General features: G+C 44.8%; 1 protein-coding gene across 1 annotated transcript; it reads right to left on the bottom strand.

The window, feature by feature from the left end:
* Positions 1 to 769: 769 nt before the first annotated feature.
* Positions 770 to 9,370, bottom strand: HSPA13 (heat shock protein family A (Hsp70) member 13). Its single transcript, XM_084226472.1, has 5 exons — positions 9,330 to 9,370; positions 7,605 to 7,945; positions 5,703 to 5,916; positions 4,966 to 5,133; positions 770 to 4,026 (listed from the first exon to the last, which is right to left on the bottom strand). The coding sequence occupies exons 1-5, from the start codon at positions 9,352 to 9,354 to the stop codon at positions 3,356 to 3,358; spliced, it is 1,419 nt and encodes a 472-aa protein (XP_084082598.1). The 5' UTR covers positions 9,355 to 9,370; the 3' UTR covers positions 770 to 3,355.
* Positions 9,371 to 14,346: the final 4,976 nt, after the last annotated feature.

The raw sequence follows: 14,346 nt of genomic DNA, 5'->3' as shown, positions 1-14,346 counted from the left end.
GTGTGGACACAGAGACAGATGCCACTTGGGGCTAATTTTTAGGATATACACACCCCCCCATACATACTTAGGTAGTTCTTGAGGCAGTAAATGTGCCCCGTTAAGTCAGTTTTCCTTTTTGATTTCTGAAAAACTGAAAACCACATCTTACATATCTAATTGAGCATTACAAAATCTCATTGTGAAAGAATCCCAAAAAATGCAGTCAGGTGGAGCTGCCTCTTTGCTGGTAAATATTAATGTAAACCTCCCTACTAATTACAGAATCAGGACAGGTTATGTACATTTACTTTAAGTGTCAGCTAAATGTATCTGTAGGCCACATAAATAGCCATTTCCATTTTTATTGCAGTTCCTGAAGCTCTTGAAACTTAATACCAACACATAATCAATCTTCTCTTAAGATAAGATCTCCATCAACTGCTTAAAAAAACTCAACCAACTGAATAAAGTTCCTGGGTACAGCCCTATTATATTAGTTTAATACTGACACCTGGTGTATCAAGTACAATCTCAATTTCTTCTGTAATTGTTCAGGCTCTGCAGACTTTACAGCTCCCCAAGACAATGCAGATATACAAACTCTCTCACAGCCGACACAACCTCATCTTCTGCATTTCAAAGGAATTTGAGGAAGACAATTTCCTTGAGAAAGTGAAAGAAGACAGATCCAAGGGGTAGAAATTGCTTTTATTAAAAAAATCTAAAATGTTATTTATAAAATGCATTTTCATCATCTGCATTGGGAAACAATTAGGGAACACACAATTGTTGAAGCCTCTTGATGCTTTCAGAATTTCAACTTCCCAAACAAGCCTTAGCTAGAGAAATTGGTTACATACCTACCACCACAGGCAGTCATAAGGATTACAGAAAGATTTCAGCCTTCAAGTATCAACTTTTTTAAAGATAGATTTTTGGTAAGCAGCCCATGTGCATACCTGGAAATACCCACTTAATGCAGTGGACTAATCTTTAAAATTTGTTTGTGCCAAAATACAGTATTAAAAGATACAAAATAAATAATTCAGAAAATTTAATAAATAAGGATGCATTGTGATATCCAGTGTATTGTAACTTCTCTACTAAAAAATCCAACCTGTATAGATCTCTGAATAAATACCCTTTTGTGGATTTAGTTTTTACAAGTAAACCTGCCTTTCCCTTCCAGTTTCCAGATTAACACTGAAGGAGATTTAACTCCCCCAGGGTGAAGGAGGATGTGAAAGAAAAAAGTACCTCATTTACTTGCTTTGAGAGTTTTACCAGCTCCTACCTAACTTGTCCCAAAACTGCAAAAGCTTTTAATAGTTTAACTTCTCTGTGATGTGGTTATGTTTCTATATAGGTCTGCTTGTTTTACACAGTGCATTAAAGACATGAAGACTTAAGTCCTACTGTACCTCCAGTGGATTTTGAGATGAACTTACAGCAGGGCAGAAGGAAAGGCCACAGTGACTCTAAAGAGCTGGTACAGATGTTGAACACACACATTTATGTCTGCAAAGCAAAGGCCCCCAGCAGCAACTGAGGACTGTACTGCATTCATCCATGGTGTCATTGAAGAGGCACTTCTTTCACTGCAGGAGTTTTACTTACTGGAAGCTCCACACTTAGTTGGGGTCACTTTCAAAGAGGCACAAAGAAAGGAAAGAATCCTCAAACAAAAAAAATTCCTCTTTTGGATGCAGGAAAATTAAGCAGATGTCAGCAGTACTTTGGGAATCCTCTGTCAAGTTAAACAATGCTGATGGAATGGCTGTGTGCAACTATGATTCAATTTAAGAGGTTTTTAATTGGATTACTTCAAAGATGCATTTAGACAATAGCTATGCAAACAGCTGAATCAGCACAACTGATTTATGGCAGTGCCATAAATCAGGCCTACTGCCAGGAGAGTAATAAACCTATTTTAATATAGTCATAGGTTAAAACAATAAATCTAAGCCCCACACTTTATATTAGCAAGGTTAATACAAAATTATTCTGGAGAAGACAAGAAAATCCTTAAAACCACCTGTTACTCGAGCTTACTTGATGAAGACTGGGCAGATGGATGTTGAAATCAGTCTTAGCTGAAAGACATGGTTTTTTGGTAGGAAATTCCAAGCAGATAATAGAATGAAGCTGGTGCTTGATTACTGCTTAATCCCTCCAAAGAGAACTGTCACCAATTCATTTTTTCCTTCAGTGACTTTGTTCTCCTCACAACATATTTTCAAGGTATCTGGATAGTGATCAGTTTGCCTAAAAGAGAGTCCTAAGAAGTGCCACCTCAAACCCCAAGTTACACACAACACTGTTCCTTTCCCAAAAGGACAGCTTCAACCTCTGCTCCGTTTAGAGTAGAATATGAAAAAACTTAAACCATATAAGAGCTAAAAAGCACAAAGTAGTTGGGTCAATTTTCATTTACTAGGGCTACAGGAATTACATTTCATCCAGGCCATCCCTTCTGTCCCACACTTTCTCCACGAGGACAGTATGGCTTGGGGTGCTACACAGAGAAGATGTCACACACTTGCAAATGCAGAATGATGAAATTCGTGTAGGTCAAATTCAAGGGAAGACAGGCAGGTGTGGCTTCAAGATACATAAAATCACTATACTTCTAAAATAAGGCAGGGGCAGGTATGAATATTTGGCAATATACCCTCGTTCTCTGTGGAGAACATCAGTGGTAAAACAGCAGCACCTGTGTTTAACCATCATAGCCAGGTCAGGAATAAAGCCCTTGGAGACCAAGAAACTGCACTGGCAAGAGCTACTTTTTCAATAAGGTTTCCTAATCATGGGACAATTTGCCAGGGAGCCTCAGCACACCATTATGCTGTTATGAACAGCAGAAGAATCAAGTGAATGCCACAGTCTCATTTAAGCTGCAAGATGCCTTTAGGAAAAGTGCTTAAATGCTCAAATGGCTCAATTTAATAAATAAGTGTAAGCTGAACACTGCCAGTTTTCTGTGCATTAACGCTGCTTCACAGTCCTTCCAAGGAAATACACTGGACCCAGGAATACCTCAGTACCACATCATCAAACCTTTGGTCACACTCCCTTGATACTTTAAATACACATCGCTCCAGAACTTGCTAATAAAATTTAGCAAGAAAATGTGGATGCGTCAACACTGGCATTTTCATCCAATATCCCTTCTCCAAGTAAACACAGTACACTTAAAAACTCGTTTGTACCTTTAAAGTAACATCAAGCTTTAGCACAGGTAGGTGTACAGTAACACCCAATGGAAACAGGTGAAAATTGAATAGAATGAAGCTAAGATTAGGTTCCATTGCCAGTCAGAATAGTATGGATCCTTTTGGAGAGCTGGAATACAATTGAGAAGAGTTTCTTTTCAGTTAAAATTAGTCTTCCGTAAATGTTTGTTAGGGATTTCTATAGCACTGACTTGGAGAGGCCAGGACCCAGCAAGAATTCCTGCTTGGATGGCTACACCCGTCACAACTGCCAGGTCGGGATCTACAGAGGTGTTGGGTTCCTTTCCAAAGAAGTCCCGAATAACTTCACGTATTTTGGGAATCCGTGTGGAGCCTCCGACTAACACAATTTCATCCACTTCTGCTTTGTGCAGGTGCCCTTCCTGCAACACCTGTTCGATAGGCACAAGAATCTTCTCAAAAAGGTCCTTATTTAACATCTCAAACAGCTTCCGAGAGATTTCTGTTTCAAACACAACTTCCACAAAGTTGTCCTCTACTTTGGAAGTGTCTCCAAGATTTTTCAGGCCTTTTGCGTTTTGTGAGGCCTCGCCCTTTAGCGCACTGTTTGTTTTTACCTGGCTTTTTGCTAGTTCTCTTGTAAGCTCGTTTGCTGGCAGAGTCAACAGCACCCTCAGTGTAGCTGCCCCATGGACAGTCAGGTTTAATTTAACAGCTTCCACGGCCTGTCTGAGGCGGTGAATCTCCTCCTTCTGTGTTGGCAGAGAACCGAACCTTTGACGGAGCTCATCATATAAATACACCATCAACCTCTGATTGAAATCCTGTCCTCCAAGTTTGTTGTTACCTGAAAGATCAGAACAGAAGGCATCAGACAGAGGACCTTCAAAGCCCCAGAAAGCAACACACTGCTTCTCTTTCACTGGGAGATGGTGCTCAAGGGTAAGAACAATCATAGAAGGACCCCAAGCACATGAGCTCACAGTGCTGTGACAATAGAAAAAATTGCTGTCAACTGCACACATGATGGATAATAATTTCCACTGTTTTGTTTTGATTAAAAACAGTAACTCACTTATTGGACCTCTGTCTAACTTAATCAGAGTGAATCTGCTGAATCTTTCTTGCTGTTCCACTCTAACTAGACTGAGCAGCAGCAGCCCACATCAGAACTTGCTTGCTGAAGGCAACACAGGCAGCTGGCACTGCACCTCAGAGCTGTGTGCATGCAGGCCAGCTGAAGCATGGCTGTCTCTTCCCTTGTGTAACCTAACATTGCTGCCAGAGCTCTGTGCCTGGGGATGAATTATTCATACACCAATCACAAAACTACTGGGTTAACGTGCTTTCCCAAACCCTGCTCAGCTCAGCTGGCACCAAACCCTGGGGAAGGATGCCCCAAAACACTGGTCAGTGATCTGCCAATATTCCCAGTTTGGGCAAAGGTGACAAAAAGATTTTAAACTATCCCAACCCCCCAAAAGTTTGGTCACTGTAAGTGTAACATGCACAGACCTTTACTTTGTTCTTATTTTGTTCTCACTTTAGTGAGAACAAAAGTTAACAGACACAGATAAAATAAAACCACAAATTACAGCCAAAACGTATGACTCTGTGGTCTGAATTGCTGAAACCAGCCACAAACCTAATCTTGCATGAAAATCAGCTGAGAGTGCATTGGGAGAACACTCTGTGACATGGTTGGTATGTTTTAAAAGTCCCTCCAACAGCGACTTCTGGTGCACTTTGCCTCCCACTCCTTGAGAAACAAAAGCATTTTTCTCACCTGCCATGGCTCGTGTGATGAACATCCCTCCCATCTTGTTCAACAGAGACACGTCCAAAGTTCCTCCACCCAAATCCACCACCAGAACATTAAACACATCAGCTTTGTGCAGCCCATAAGCCATAGCAGCAGCTGTGGGCTCGTTGATTACTCGCAAAACGCTGAGCCCTATGACAGAGACAACAAGCAACACTCAGGTACACTTCAGCAAACTGCAGTTTTTAATAATCAGAATGACATTTGCCATTACTTGTTGGGGCTTTTCAAACACACTCAAGTTAAGTGTCAGATGTAAAGGAAGTAGTTTCCTAAGCAATAATATCCAGTGAACTCTTTTCCTTACTTAACCCTAAAATAGGACCGCTTCAGTATCAGGGCAAAATCACAAACCATTATGTGCCAAAGCACACTGCTTCCAGAGAAACCTTGCTAAGGAGATTTATTTAATGCACTCTATTTCTGTTTAAATGATTGTACAAGAGTACTCTATATAGTCTCCTTACTTGGAGATTATAAATAAGATTATTGTCGCTGAAGTAAAACTTACTTCCAGCCAGCTGCACCTGTTGGTACTCAGAAATTCTCAGCTGTTCCTCACAATAAGGAGGAACGGGTCCAATGCTTTCTAAGCTTCTCTGTCACTGATTCACAGTCTCTATATCCTCCACAAAGACCTTACTGTTAGTGAAACAGATCTCAAGCTCTCCAAGAAAAACTCTGGAATAGAGAGACATCACCTGCAAGGTTAGCTGCCATAACGGTAGAATTCCGCTGCCTTTCATCAAACTCTGCTGGCACGGAGATGACTGCCTTGGAAATGGGCATGCCAAGGTTGGCTTCTGCCATTTTCTTCAGTTTCAGCAGCAGCTTAGAGCCAATGCGCTCTGGAGTGATGTGAAAGGTTTCATTAGTTGTCACAGAAAATTCAGCTAATCCATTCTTGTTGACAATCTAGAAGGATAAAGCGACACAACCCCCAAGTGAGAATTCTTCCTATGCTCCCCCACCCTTCTCCCACCAAATATTTTATTTGCATGTAGTCTCTTTATTCAGGAAAAGTTTAAATGTGCTTTTGCCATTTCTGGGCCACTTTTCCTTGATTAGGAGGATTATGAAAAACATGCCACTTAAGGGGTGAAAGTATATCTGGACAAATGACACCCATTATGCCCTAGTAAAACACATTAAAAAAAGTTAAGACCTAGAAACTGTGGAGTCAACTTACAACACCTCATGCAAAGACAGAAGGGATGCTTTTTTAATCATTAAGTTACCTTTCAGGTTTCTGAAAGGAAACAAACAGCTTGGTACTGAAACAGCTTCTCCTAACAATATTAAAAAATTAAAAAGACTTCGAAAACCACTTGCAGTACACAATTTTTTTTTTCCCCACCAATTTTGCACCATGCTCATATAATGCAGGTTAGTTTTTTAAAGCAACTTTCAAGTTCTGCTGCTGGTCAAGAAAGTAGTAAAGTACTGAAGGAAAAGACACACTGGGACAGAGAAGATGTGGCTTTAAAACTTTTTTGGGTTTGTGTTTTTTTGGGGGGGAAGAGGTTTTTTGGTTTTGGTTTTTTTTCTTTTTTGGGGGGGGGTTTATTTTACAATTTCAGGGACTAATAAAGTTTCAGCAAAGCACAGTTAGCATTACAAGTTTAAATTTATCCTTTCAGAGATGGGACTAGAAGGTTACCCAGAAACACATTTCTCTCAGTAGGGAAGCACAGGGTCCTCTGGAAAATCATTATCTCATGCAGAGGTACACAACTTCCATAACTGTTTCCTTCTGCTCTCTGGATACCTCTTACAGTTTTCAGGCACATCAGACAGGGCCATATGACTCAAGGTCTGACAAGATGATCAACCACATTTCAGGTGTCATAGAATCAGGCTGGAGGTACCAGACAGCTCATCTCCTTCCCCCCTGCCAGTGGCAGAGACACCTAGATCAGGTTGCTCAGAGCCCCATGCAACCTGGCCTTGAACACTTCCAAGGATGGGGTGTCTGCAACTTCTCTGGGAAACCTGGGCCAGGGCCTCACAGTGTAAAGACTGTACGCTGTAAACCTGTATCAGCCTCACAGTAAAGACTTCTTCTAATCTCTAATCTAAATCTACTCTCTTATCAGTTTGAAGCCATTTTCGCCTGTCCTGTCACCCTGTCCTCTTGTCAAAAGTCCCTCTCCATCTTTCTTGTGGGCTCCCTTCAGGTACTGGGAGACTCCAGTTAGGTCACACTAGAGCCTGCTTGTTTCAGCCTGAACAATGCCAGTTCTCTCAGCCTTTGCCCCCAGCAGAGCTGCTCCATCCCTCTGATCCCCTTGGTGCCTCCTCTGGCCTGGCTCCAGCAGGTCCCTGTCCTTGCTGTGCTGGGAGCCCAGAGCTGGATGCAGCCCTGCAGGTGGGGTCTCAGCAGAGGGGGCAGAGGGGCAGAATCCCCTCCCTGCCCTGCTGCCCACGGGGCTCTGGATGAGCCCAGCACACGGGGGGCTCTGGGCTCCCAATGGCCAGGGCATGGCCAGCCTCTCACCCACCAGCACCCCCAGGGCTGCTCTGAATCTCCATGCTCAGCCTGGATTGCGTCCTGCAGGACATCCCTTACTGCTTGGAGGGAACTGAAGGTGGTGGCTGCTTACCTTAAAGGGATACCTGCTGCTTTCGCTTTGCAGCTCTTCCGAAGTGAAGACTTTCCCGATGAACCTCTTGGCATCATAGATGGTGTTCTGGGGATTGGCATCGGCCAGCTCCAGGCCTTCGTAGCCCACGTGTACGCCCGCGTCCGTGAAGGAGACGACGCTGGGGATGCTGTTGTGCCCGCTCTCATCCACGATGACCTTCACGGCCCCGCTGCCCGGCAGGAAGACGCCGACGGAGCAGTAGGTGGTGCCGAGGTCGATCCCGATCACCCTGGGTGTGGGCATGGGCAGGTATTGCTGTGCCAGGTAGCTGGCTAAGAGCAGGGCCAGCACAGCAGAGCCTGAAACACGGAGTTGTTAACAGCAGGGTTAGGGCATCAACTCTGCAAACCTACCAGTCAATGCAAGTGACATGGCGTGGCACGCTGCAACTCCTGCAGCTTTATTTCACACCCCGGAGCCTCGTTAGCTACCTAATTAGTTTTTGATTCCCTGCTCAACAGAGAGTGGCTAGAAGTCAAGAATTTAAGGCATTAAATATTAAACTGATTAAGGAAAAAAAAAGCCCAAGAGACGGCCAAGCCAGAAATATCACCAGACTGTAATAATTCTGTTTCTCTCTGCATGTTACTGCAATAACACAGGCTAATTAGTACTTCTGCAGGAGTTGCCTATGAATGACCCCAAAAGGACATTGAATTAATGGGGCCATCCAAAATCACAGTGAAACTACAAACTCACAGTTCTAACACCTCCAGCTTCACCAAAAGTCTAAAAATAAGGGGAGAGAAACCCATAGTACCTCGTTCTGTTTCAGCCATAGTTCCCAAAAAAGCACATTCCCATACCTCTGAATCTTTCCTGTACCTTGAAACCAGGCCAGTTTATGTGCAGACCAGTTTATGCACAGAAGAGGTTGGCACCAACAAACAAAATCTCAACCGGAAATGTAGATAAGTTACATTTCAAAGAGTGGATGACCTCTGTTTTTCCCAGCAGGCCACTGTAGTGCTTCAAACAGACTTTGGTTTGAGAGCTCTGGCTTGCTCTGGGCTGCAAATCTTCCCAGGCATTTCTGAGCAACGTGCCACTGAGCACTCTGGCTTTCACAGAATCCCACAATGGATCAGGTTGAAAAGGACCACAGTGGGTGATCTGGTCCCACGTCCCTGCTCAAGCAGCGTCATCCCAGAGCACATGGCACAGGATTGTGTCCAGACATTTCTGGAATATCTCCATACTCCACACCCTCTCGGGGGGATCTGTTCCAATATTTAGTCTTTCACTGCACAGTGAAGAATTTCTTCCGCATGCTCAGCTGAAACTTCCTGTGCATCAATTCCTGCCCCTTGTCCCACTGCTGGGCACCACCGAGCAGAGCCAGGTCCCTGCTCTGACCTTTCCCTGCAGACACTGGAAAGAATAGATTGATGAGGTCCCCTGTCTTCTCGAGGCTCAGCAGTCCCAGCCCCCTCAGCCTTTGCTTCTAAAAGGTCCAGTCCCCTCATCATCTTTGCTGCCCTCCCCTGGACCCGCTCGAGGAGTCCCATGCCTCTCCTGTACAGAGGAGCCCAGAACTGGACACAGCACAACTTAGTGAGCAGGAGAAAGTCGTGCCCCCCTGGAGGGCCAGCCCGGGGCGACAGCCAGCCTGGTGGCAGAAAGACGCGAGAACAGAAGCAAAACTCCCCAAAACCCCGCAACCCGGCCGCGCCACCGCCTCACCCAGCACAGCCATCTGCCCCGCCATGTCTGCCCGTGTCTCCGGCGCTGACGGCTCTTTCCGGGCCGCGCGGGGCACGCAGGGAACAGTAGTACGCCTATCCAGCCCGCCCCGCTGACGTCAGCTGTTAATGCGGGCGAGAAAACCACAACTCCCAATGGGCATCGCGGCACGGCCGGTTCCGGCGGGTACCAGCCAATGGGCAGGGAGGCGCGTTACCCGTTAGCCGGGAAGACGGTGTGTGACCTCTTATGTGCGCATGCGCAGACTTGAGCCGGGGGGTCGCGGTGGCTGCTGGGAGCGGTAGTCCCGGGCCCCGGCGCCATGGTGCTCTGCGGCCTCCCGCCAGCGTGAGGCGTCAGAGACCGCGGCTGTGGCGGTGCCGGACCAGAGCGTCCTCCTTCATTCCCCTCGGTTTTCAGCTAGAAAGTACCGAACCCCCCTCTGCAAGGGCTTCGAGAGAGCCTAGCCGTGGTGTCTTTCACACGGCCAAGAGCCACGTTCGGAAAGGAGACATTGTTTATTCTGCACAGGGTGCAAGGTAGAAGCTTTCCACACATCAGGCGCACCGATTCTCAAAACTTTACAGTAAATACCTGCATTTCAGCAAACTGATCACAGTTCACTGGCTACAAGTTACCTAGTTATCTTATTAATGGTGAGGGGAGATTTGCTTCTTGCTCGCCTGGCATTTGGAGAAGGAAGGAGAATGCAGGTGAAAGCTCAGATGCATCCAGGAGGGGCAGAATCGGTAACCAGCCTAAGAAATGCAGTCTGAACCAAACTCTGCACTTTGCTTCTCATCAGTTATCCCTCTCCTTTGCTCCACTCCCATTAGGAGTAATGGGTTTTCAGGTTCTTGCAGAGCAGGTTTCTGTTTCAGGCAGAAGTTTAAGTTAGAAGCTTTTTAAATAGAAAAATATTCATAAACGAGTAGCTGGGTGAAATACAAAGCTGTGTTTCATGTCAGGTACAGACAGGCAATGTGTGTGTTTGTGATTGCAATATGTGTGGACACCCACCATGGGACAGCTGCGAATTCTAACAATAACTGAGGAAAGTAAAGCATGGAAGAAGGCCTCTGAACCTAGCCTTTGTTTGCAATTAACCTGGATTGATTTAGGAGCATTTGAATTAAAGCATTAGGGATGTTGCTTTTTGCTTGTAGTCAGGCCTTAAAGAGTGCTGCAATAATAACCTTTTGAAGTATAATTTTAGAATATTGCTTGTATCCTTGAAACCATAGCTTTGGAATATATATAAAAGAAATATGCTTACCTCACACCTTAACAAAACAGAGAAAAACAACTTGAGAAAGGAAGATTAACATCATCTCAAGGATTTATAATTTTGACCAAGGGAAGCTGGACTTCACCAGATGGGATTCATCTTTATTCTTGCAGAAACTGGACCAACATCTCGGAAAATACCAACACCATCTGGGGATCCTCCTTTTCGGGACACATCCTGAGAAAAACTAAATCACAATAGTGTATAGAACTGTGATGTAAAAATTAGAAATAGAAACTGCTGATGAGTAAAAAAATTGGGATAGAAACTGCTGAGAAAGCTTATGAGTACCCCTATAAACTCCTGTAAGCCCCAACTATCGGCGTGCAGTTGGAGGGAAAACTGCCTCCACTGTACCCAGCACTGTTTTGCTCATATTTTACCATATAATTTAATAAATTGATTGCTGCTTGAATATTGGCCTAGTCAAGCTTCTCATTTATAACAGCTGGTAGCAAATAGCATAGTGGAAGAAAAGTTAGACTAAGTCCTATTGCAGTTTCCATCTCCAGCATCTCTGTTTCTCCTAAATGATGGAAGACACATAACCCAATCCACTGTCAGTGGATAGCCAGTGTCAGTGGTGAGCAGAAAAAAGGTTTAGCACAAACAGGGTATACAATCAAACTGGATTTTGCTCATGATTTTGATTTTTAGTAGCTTTTTTTTAATACATAAGGACTATCTGAAATATGATGCTGCAGAGTGCAAATATGTAGAGATGTGTTGTAGAAAAGTACTGATACAATCCCCTAATTTCAGGGATTTTTCCCTTTTCTGGAGCAGAGGTCAGGGCTTTGGTTTTTGTCCTTGAGGTTAAACCTCTAAAAGACTTTGGGATCACTTGTTACCATACCTGCCCAAGGACAGAACTCAAATGCCCTTTCTTTCCCCCTGTATAATTTCCGTTCTATTTCTCTTTAGCCAAGCAGGTTAATGAATTCAGTGTGTCAGTCAAGGCCTCCCCACCTGACTGACTCTCCGGAGGCCTGGCTGTTCCCTGCAGGATTACACAGCACAGGCCACCTGCCTGGGAGTGCAGTCAAGTCAAGGGGAGCATCTCAGCAGGTGAGATGCCCTGCAGCAAAGCTCTGCCATGCCAGAAGCTTCTGCAGAAGCCACTGACTCCCCTGTCGCTGCTTTGGGCTGCTGCAGAGTTTGAGGGCTCTGTCCAGCACAAGTATTCTGTAGTCCCTTGAGCACATGGTCTTCAGCAGATGTGCTTAAAAGAAGTCCACAAGTGCCTAATTGTTTCTTCCACATCTTCTCCATGACTTGATTAGGACCTGCTCGTGGATACTCCTGAGCTCTGCACAGTGATGCCAGATTTGTCTTGCATCTCCAAAATAGGCAGAACTAATCCTAGTGATCTTGCCCTTGTGTTTTTGGGCACTGCCAATGTGTCTTCTTTATCACCTTTTTTTACCTACTCTTGTTTCTGAGAGGCAGGCCTGTTTCCATTTTCCTCCATTATCTGAGGGAGTGCTACACTCAGGAATGGGTTGTTTGGGAACAGAAGGGAACATTCAGTGTTTCTGCAGAAAACAGCTTGATTCTGCACAGAATAATTCAATATTCATTGGGCAGTAGAGGGAGAGGCTTATTTGGCTGGGAGGGAAACCTATGGAGCCTCTGTCCCACAGAGTGCCTCAGGAGGAAAGCATAAATATGTTTGGAGCAGACACTGGAAGGCTGCTCTGTTTTCCTGGAATGCTGTGCTCTTGCCACTTCCCTGCAACAGCGAGCAGGGCACATACTCCATGGTGAGCACTCTCACCTGAGGGTGGGCAGTGCAAGTTCAGACCTGCACAACTGCTTTGCAAAAGCTGTGGTCAAGCTTCCCTGGGTGCCCCTGAGTGAGGTGCTGCAGCGCCAGGCACTGCTAGTCCTGAGCTGCTTGCCTTGGACACCTGGGATGGGCCACATCAAGTGGGACCCCGACACCCACCTGCCTCTGGCTTGAGTGCAAAGAGGGTGTGCAGCCAACTCCCTCTGAGGGGCTGGGCAAATGCTTGTTTATCCTTCTCAGTGCATCTGTTCACTCTGGTAGTAAGCTGTTTATAACATTTCAAACGCTTTTCGGGGTTTAATTTCCTTCAAGGGGCTGTTCTTTTCCCCTGGTGCTTTGATAGGTGGAGGTAAACATGTTTTTGTCTGCAAGTAGCTTGAGGGAGAGAATTGTTCTTACAATGTAAGAGCAGAGGCTGGTTTTAAAACAGTCTCCCATCAGATGTGAACTGGTGTCTGCAGGAAAAATCCTTCTGCACTGGGGATTATCACTCAAACCCTACACCTGTGATGTGCTAAACGCAGTTCAAGCATTCGGTGTGCGTGGAATCAAATACAGCTTGTTTTCATTTGCAGGATGCTTTGCATCAGCTGTATCCTTGCATTTGGAGAAAAGGGAATTGAGTTTGCAAAGCATCCTCTTTGCTGCTGTTGTGTCAAACAGGATTTAATCTTTCTAGGCTTTACTCAGTGAGTGCTTTCTGCATTGTCTCAGCCAGTGTCTAAAGCTGAAACACAGGATGCTGGGATATGGTCAAAGCACAGTGTGATCCCATCAACCCAGGGTGATCAATCCGTGTTTTCCCACTATGAAGGAGGAAGGGGGAGAGGGATTGAGATCCACTTTGTAGGTGGGGAGTAGCATCAATATCTCTCTGAAAAGGGAGATGATTGATGCAAGGTATTTAGGAGCTGCTAGAATCTCAAACCTCATTTCCAGTTTTTAACTTAGATAACAGTGCCTTAGTGTGAGCACATTGTCAAAATTGCAGAGGTCCCTGATAGTTCCTTTCCCTAATTAAAATACTGATCTTCTCCTGCTTCATATGCTTGGGAAAGGGATGAATTTCACCAGCCTTCCTCTGACAGTTCAATGTCAGGCAGCTGGATAGAGGAGCATAGCCTTCAATTTAGATGCAAAAGTTTCCATTAAAATTCCAGCACATAGCCTAAAGATTTCTGGCTCCTGTTGAGTGACTGACTGGCTGGGCAGGGGTGTGCTGCATTCTCCATTAGTCACAAACTCACTCCCCAGCTGGAGGCAGCAGGAGCAGCTCAGGGCTTCTCCCAGGATCCACAGTCCCAGAGAGCTGAACCACAAGGCGTGGGAGGAGTGCAAGAAGCACCCAGCAGATGTCTCTGCCATGCAGCATTCCTTCCCCAGATTGCTTTTGGTGTCTGACAGATACCTGCAGATTCATATAAAGCATATTAACCTTTAGCAGTAGTTATCCAAAGTCTTGTAAAGGCATAAGTCATGAAAACGGTGCCACGTTTTCATTACAGTTTCTTTAATTGCTTTAAAATACCCATTTCACCAAACCCTCATGAAATAATTTTGAGGTTAACAATGAAATTACTATTTCCCCTTTCAAGAATACAGTTGCAGTGATATCAGTATAATGTAACCCAGTAGGTGTCTAGGAAAAACAATTTGGAAGAGAAAAGAGATTTTCACAGATTTTTTTTATCTGTTCCACTTTTCTCTTTGAATTTCAGTTGGTCTGAATGCTGATGCAGCTTTCTGTGGTGTGAAAAATAAAAACCAGAGACATTTGATTGAAGAGAAAAATCAGTTTGGCACTTACTGGTCTGGTAACTGAGAGCTTCTCTTCCTGCTTTACCATGATGAAGTGGGCCAGCGTTGCAAGGCCAAGGGGCAGCTGTGACTTGGCTGAATTCTCCCCAGCCACAGTAGTGGGGTAGTGGGCCTGAATCGTG

Source organism: Fringilla coelebs (assembly GCF_963513975.1).
Source record: "Fringilla coelebs genome assembly, chromosome: 2".
NCBI classification, from domain to species: domain Eukaryota; kingdom Metazoa; phylum Chordata; class Aves; order Passeriformes; family Fringillidae; genus Fringilla; species Fringilla coelebs.
This window is presented reverse-complemented; position numbering and strand designations above follow the sequence as displayed.

Excerpts from the sequence above, each read along its gene's own strand:
- HSPA13 (XM_084226472.1), bottom strand. The coding sequence starts at position 9,354 with ATGGCGGGGCAGATGGCTGTGCTGG. Across the intron at positions 7,946-9,329 it reads GGGGCAGATGGCTGTGCTGG|GCTCTGCTGTGCTGGCCCTG; the intron begins GTGAGGCGGTGG and ends TCCGTGTTTCAG. Across the intron at positions 5,134-5,702 it reads TATGGCAGCTAACCTTGCAG|GGCTCAGCGTTTTGCGAGTA; the intron begins GTGATGTCTCTC and ends TCTCTGTCATAG.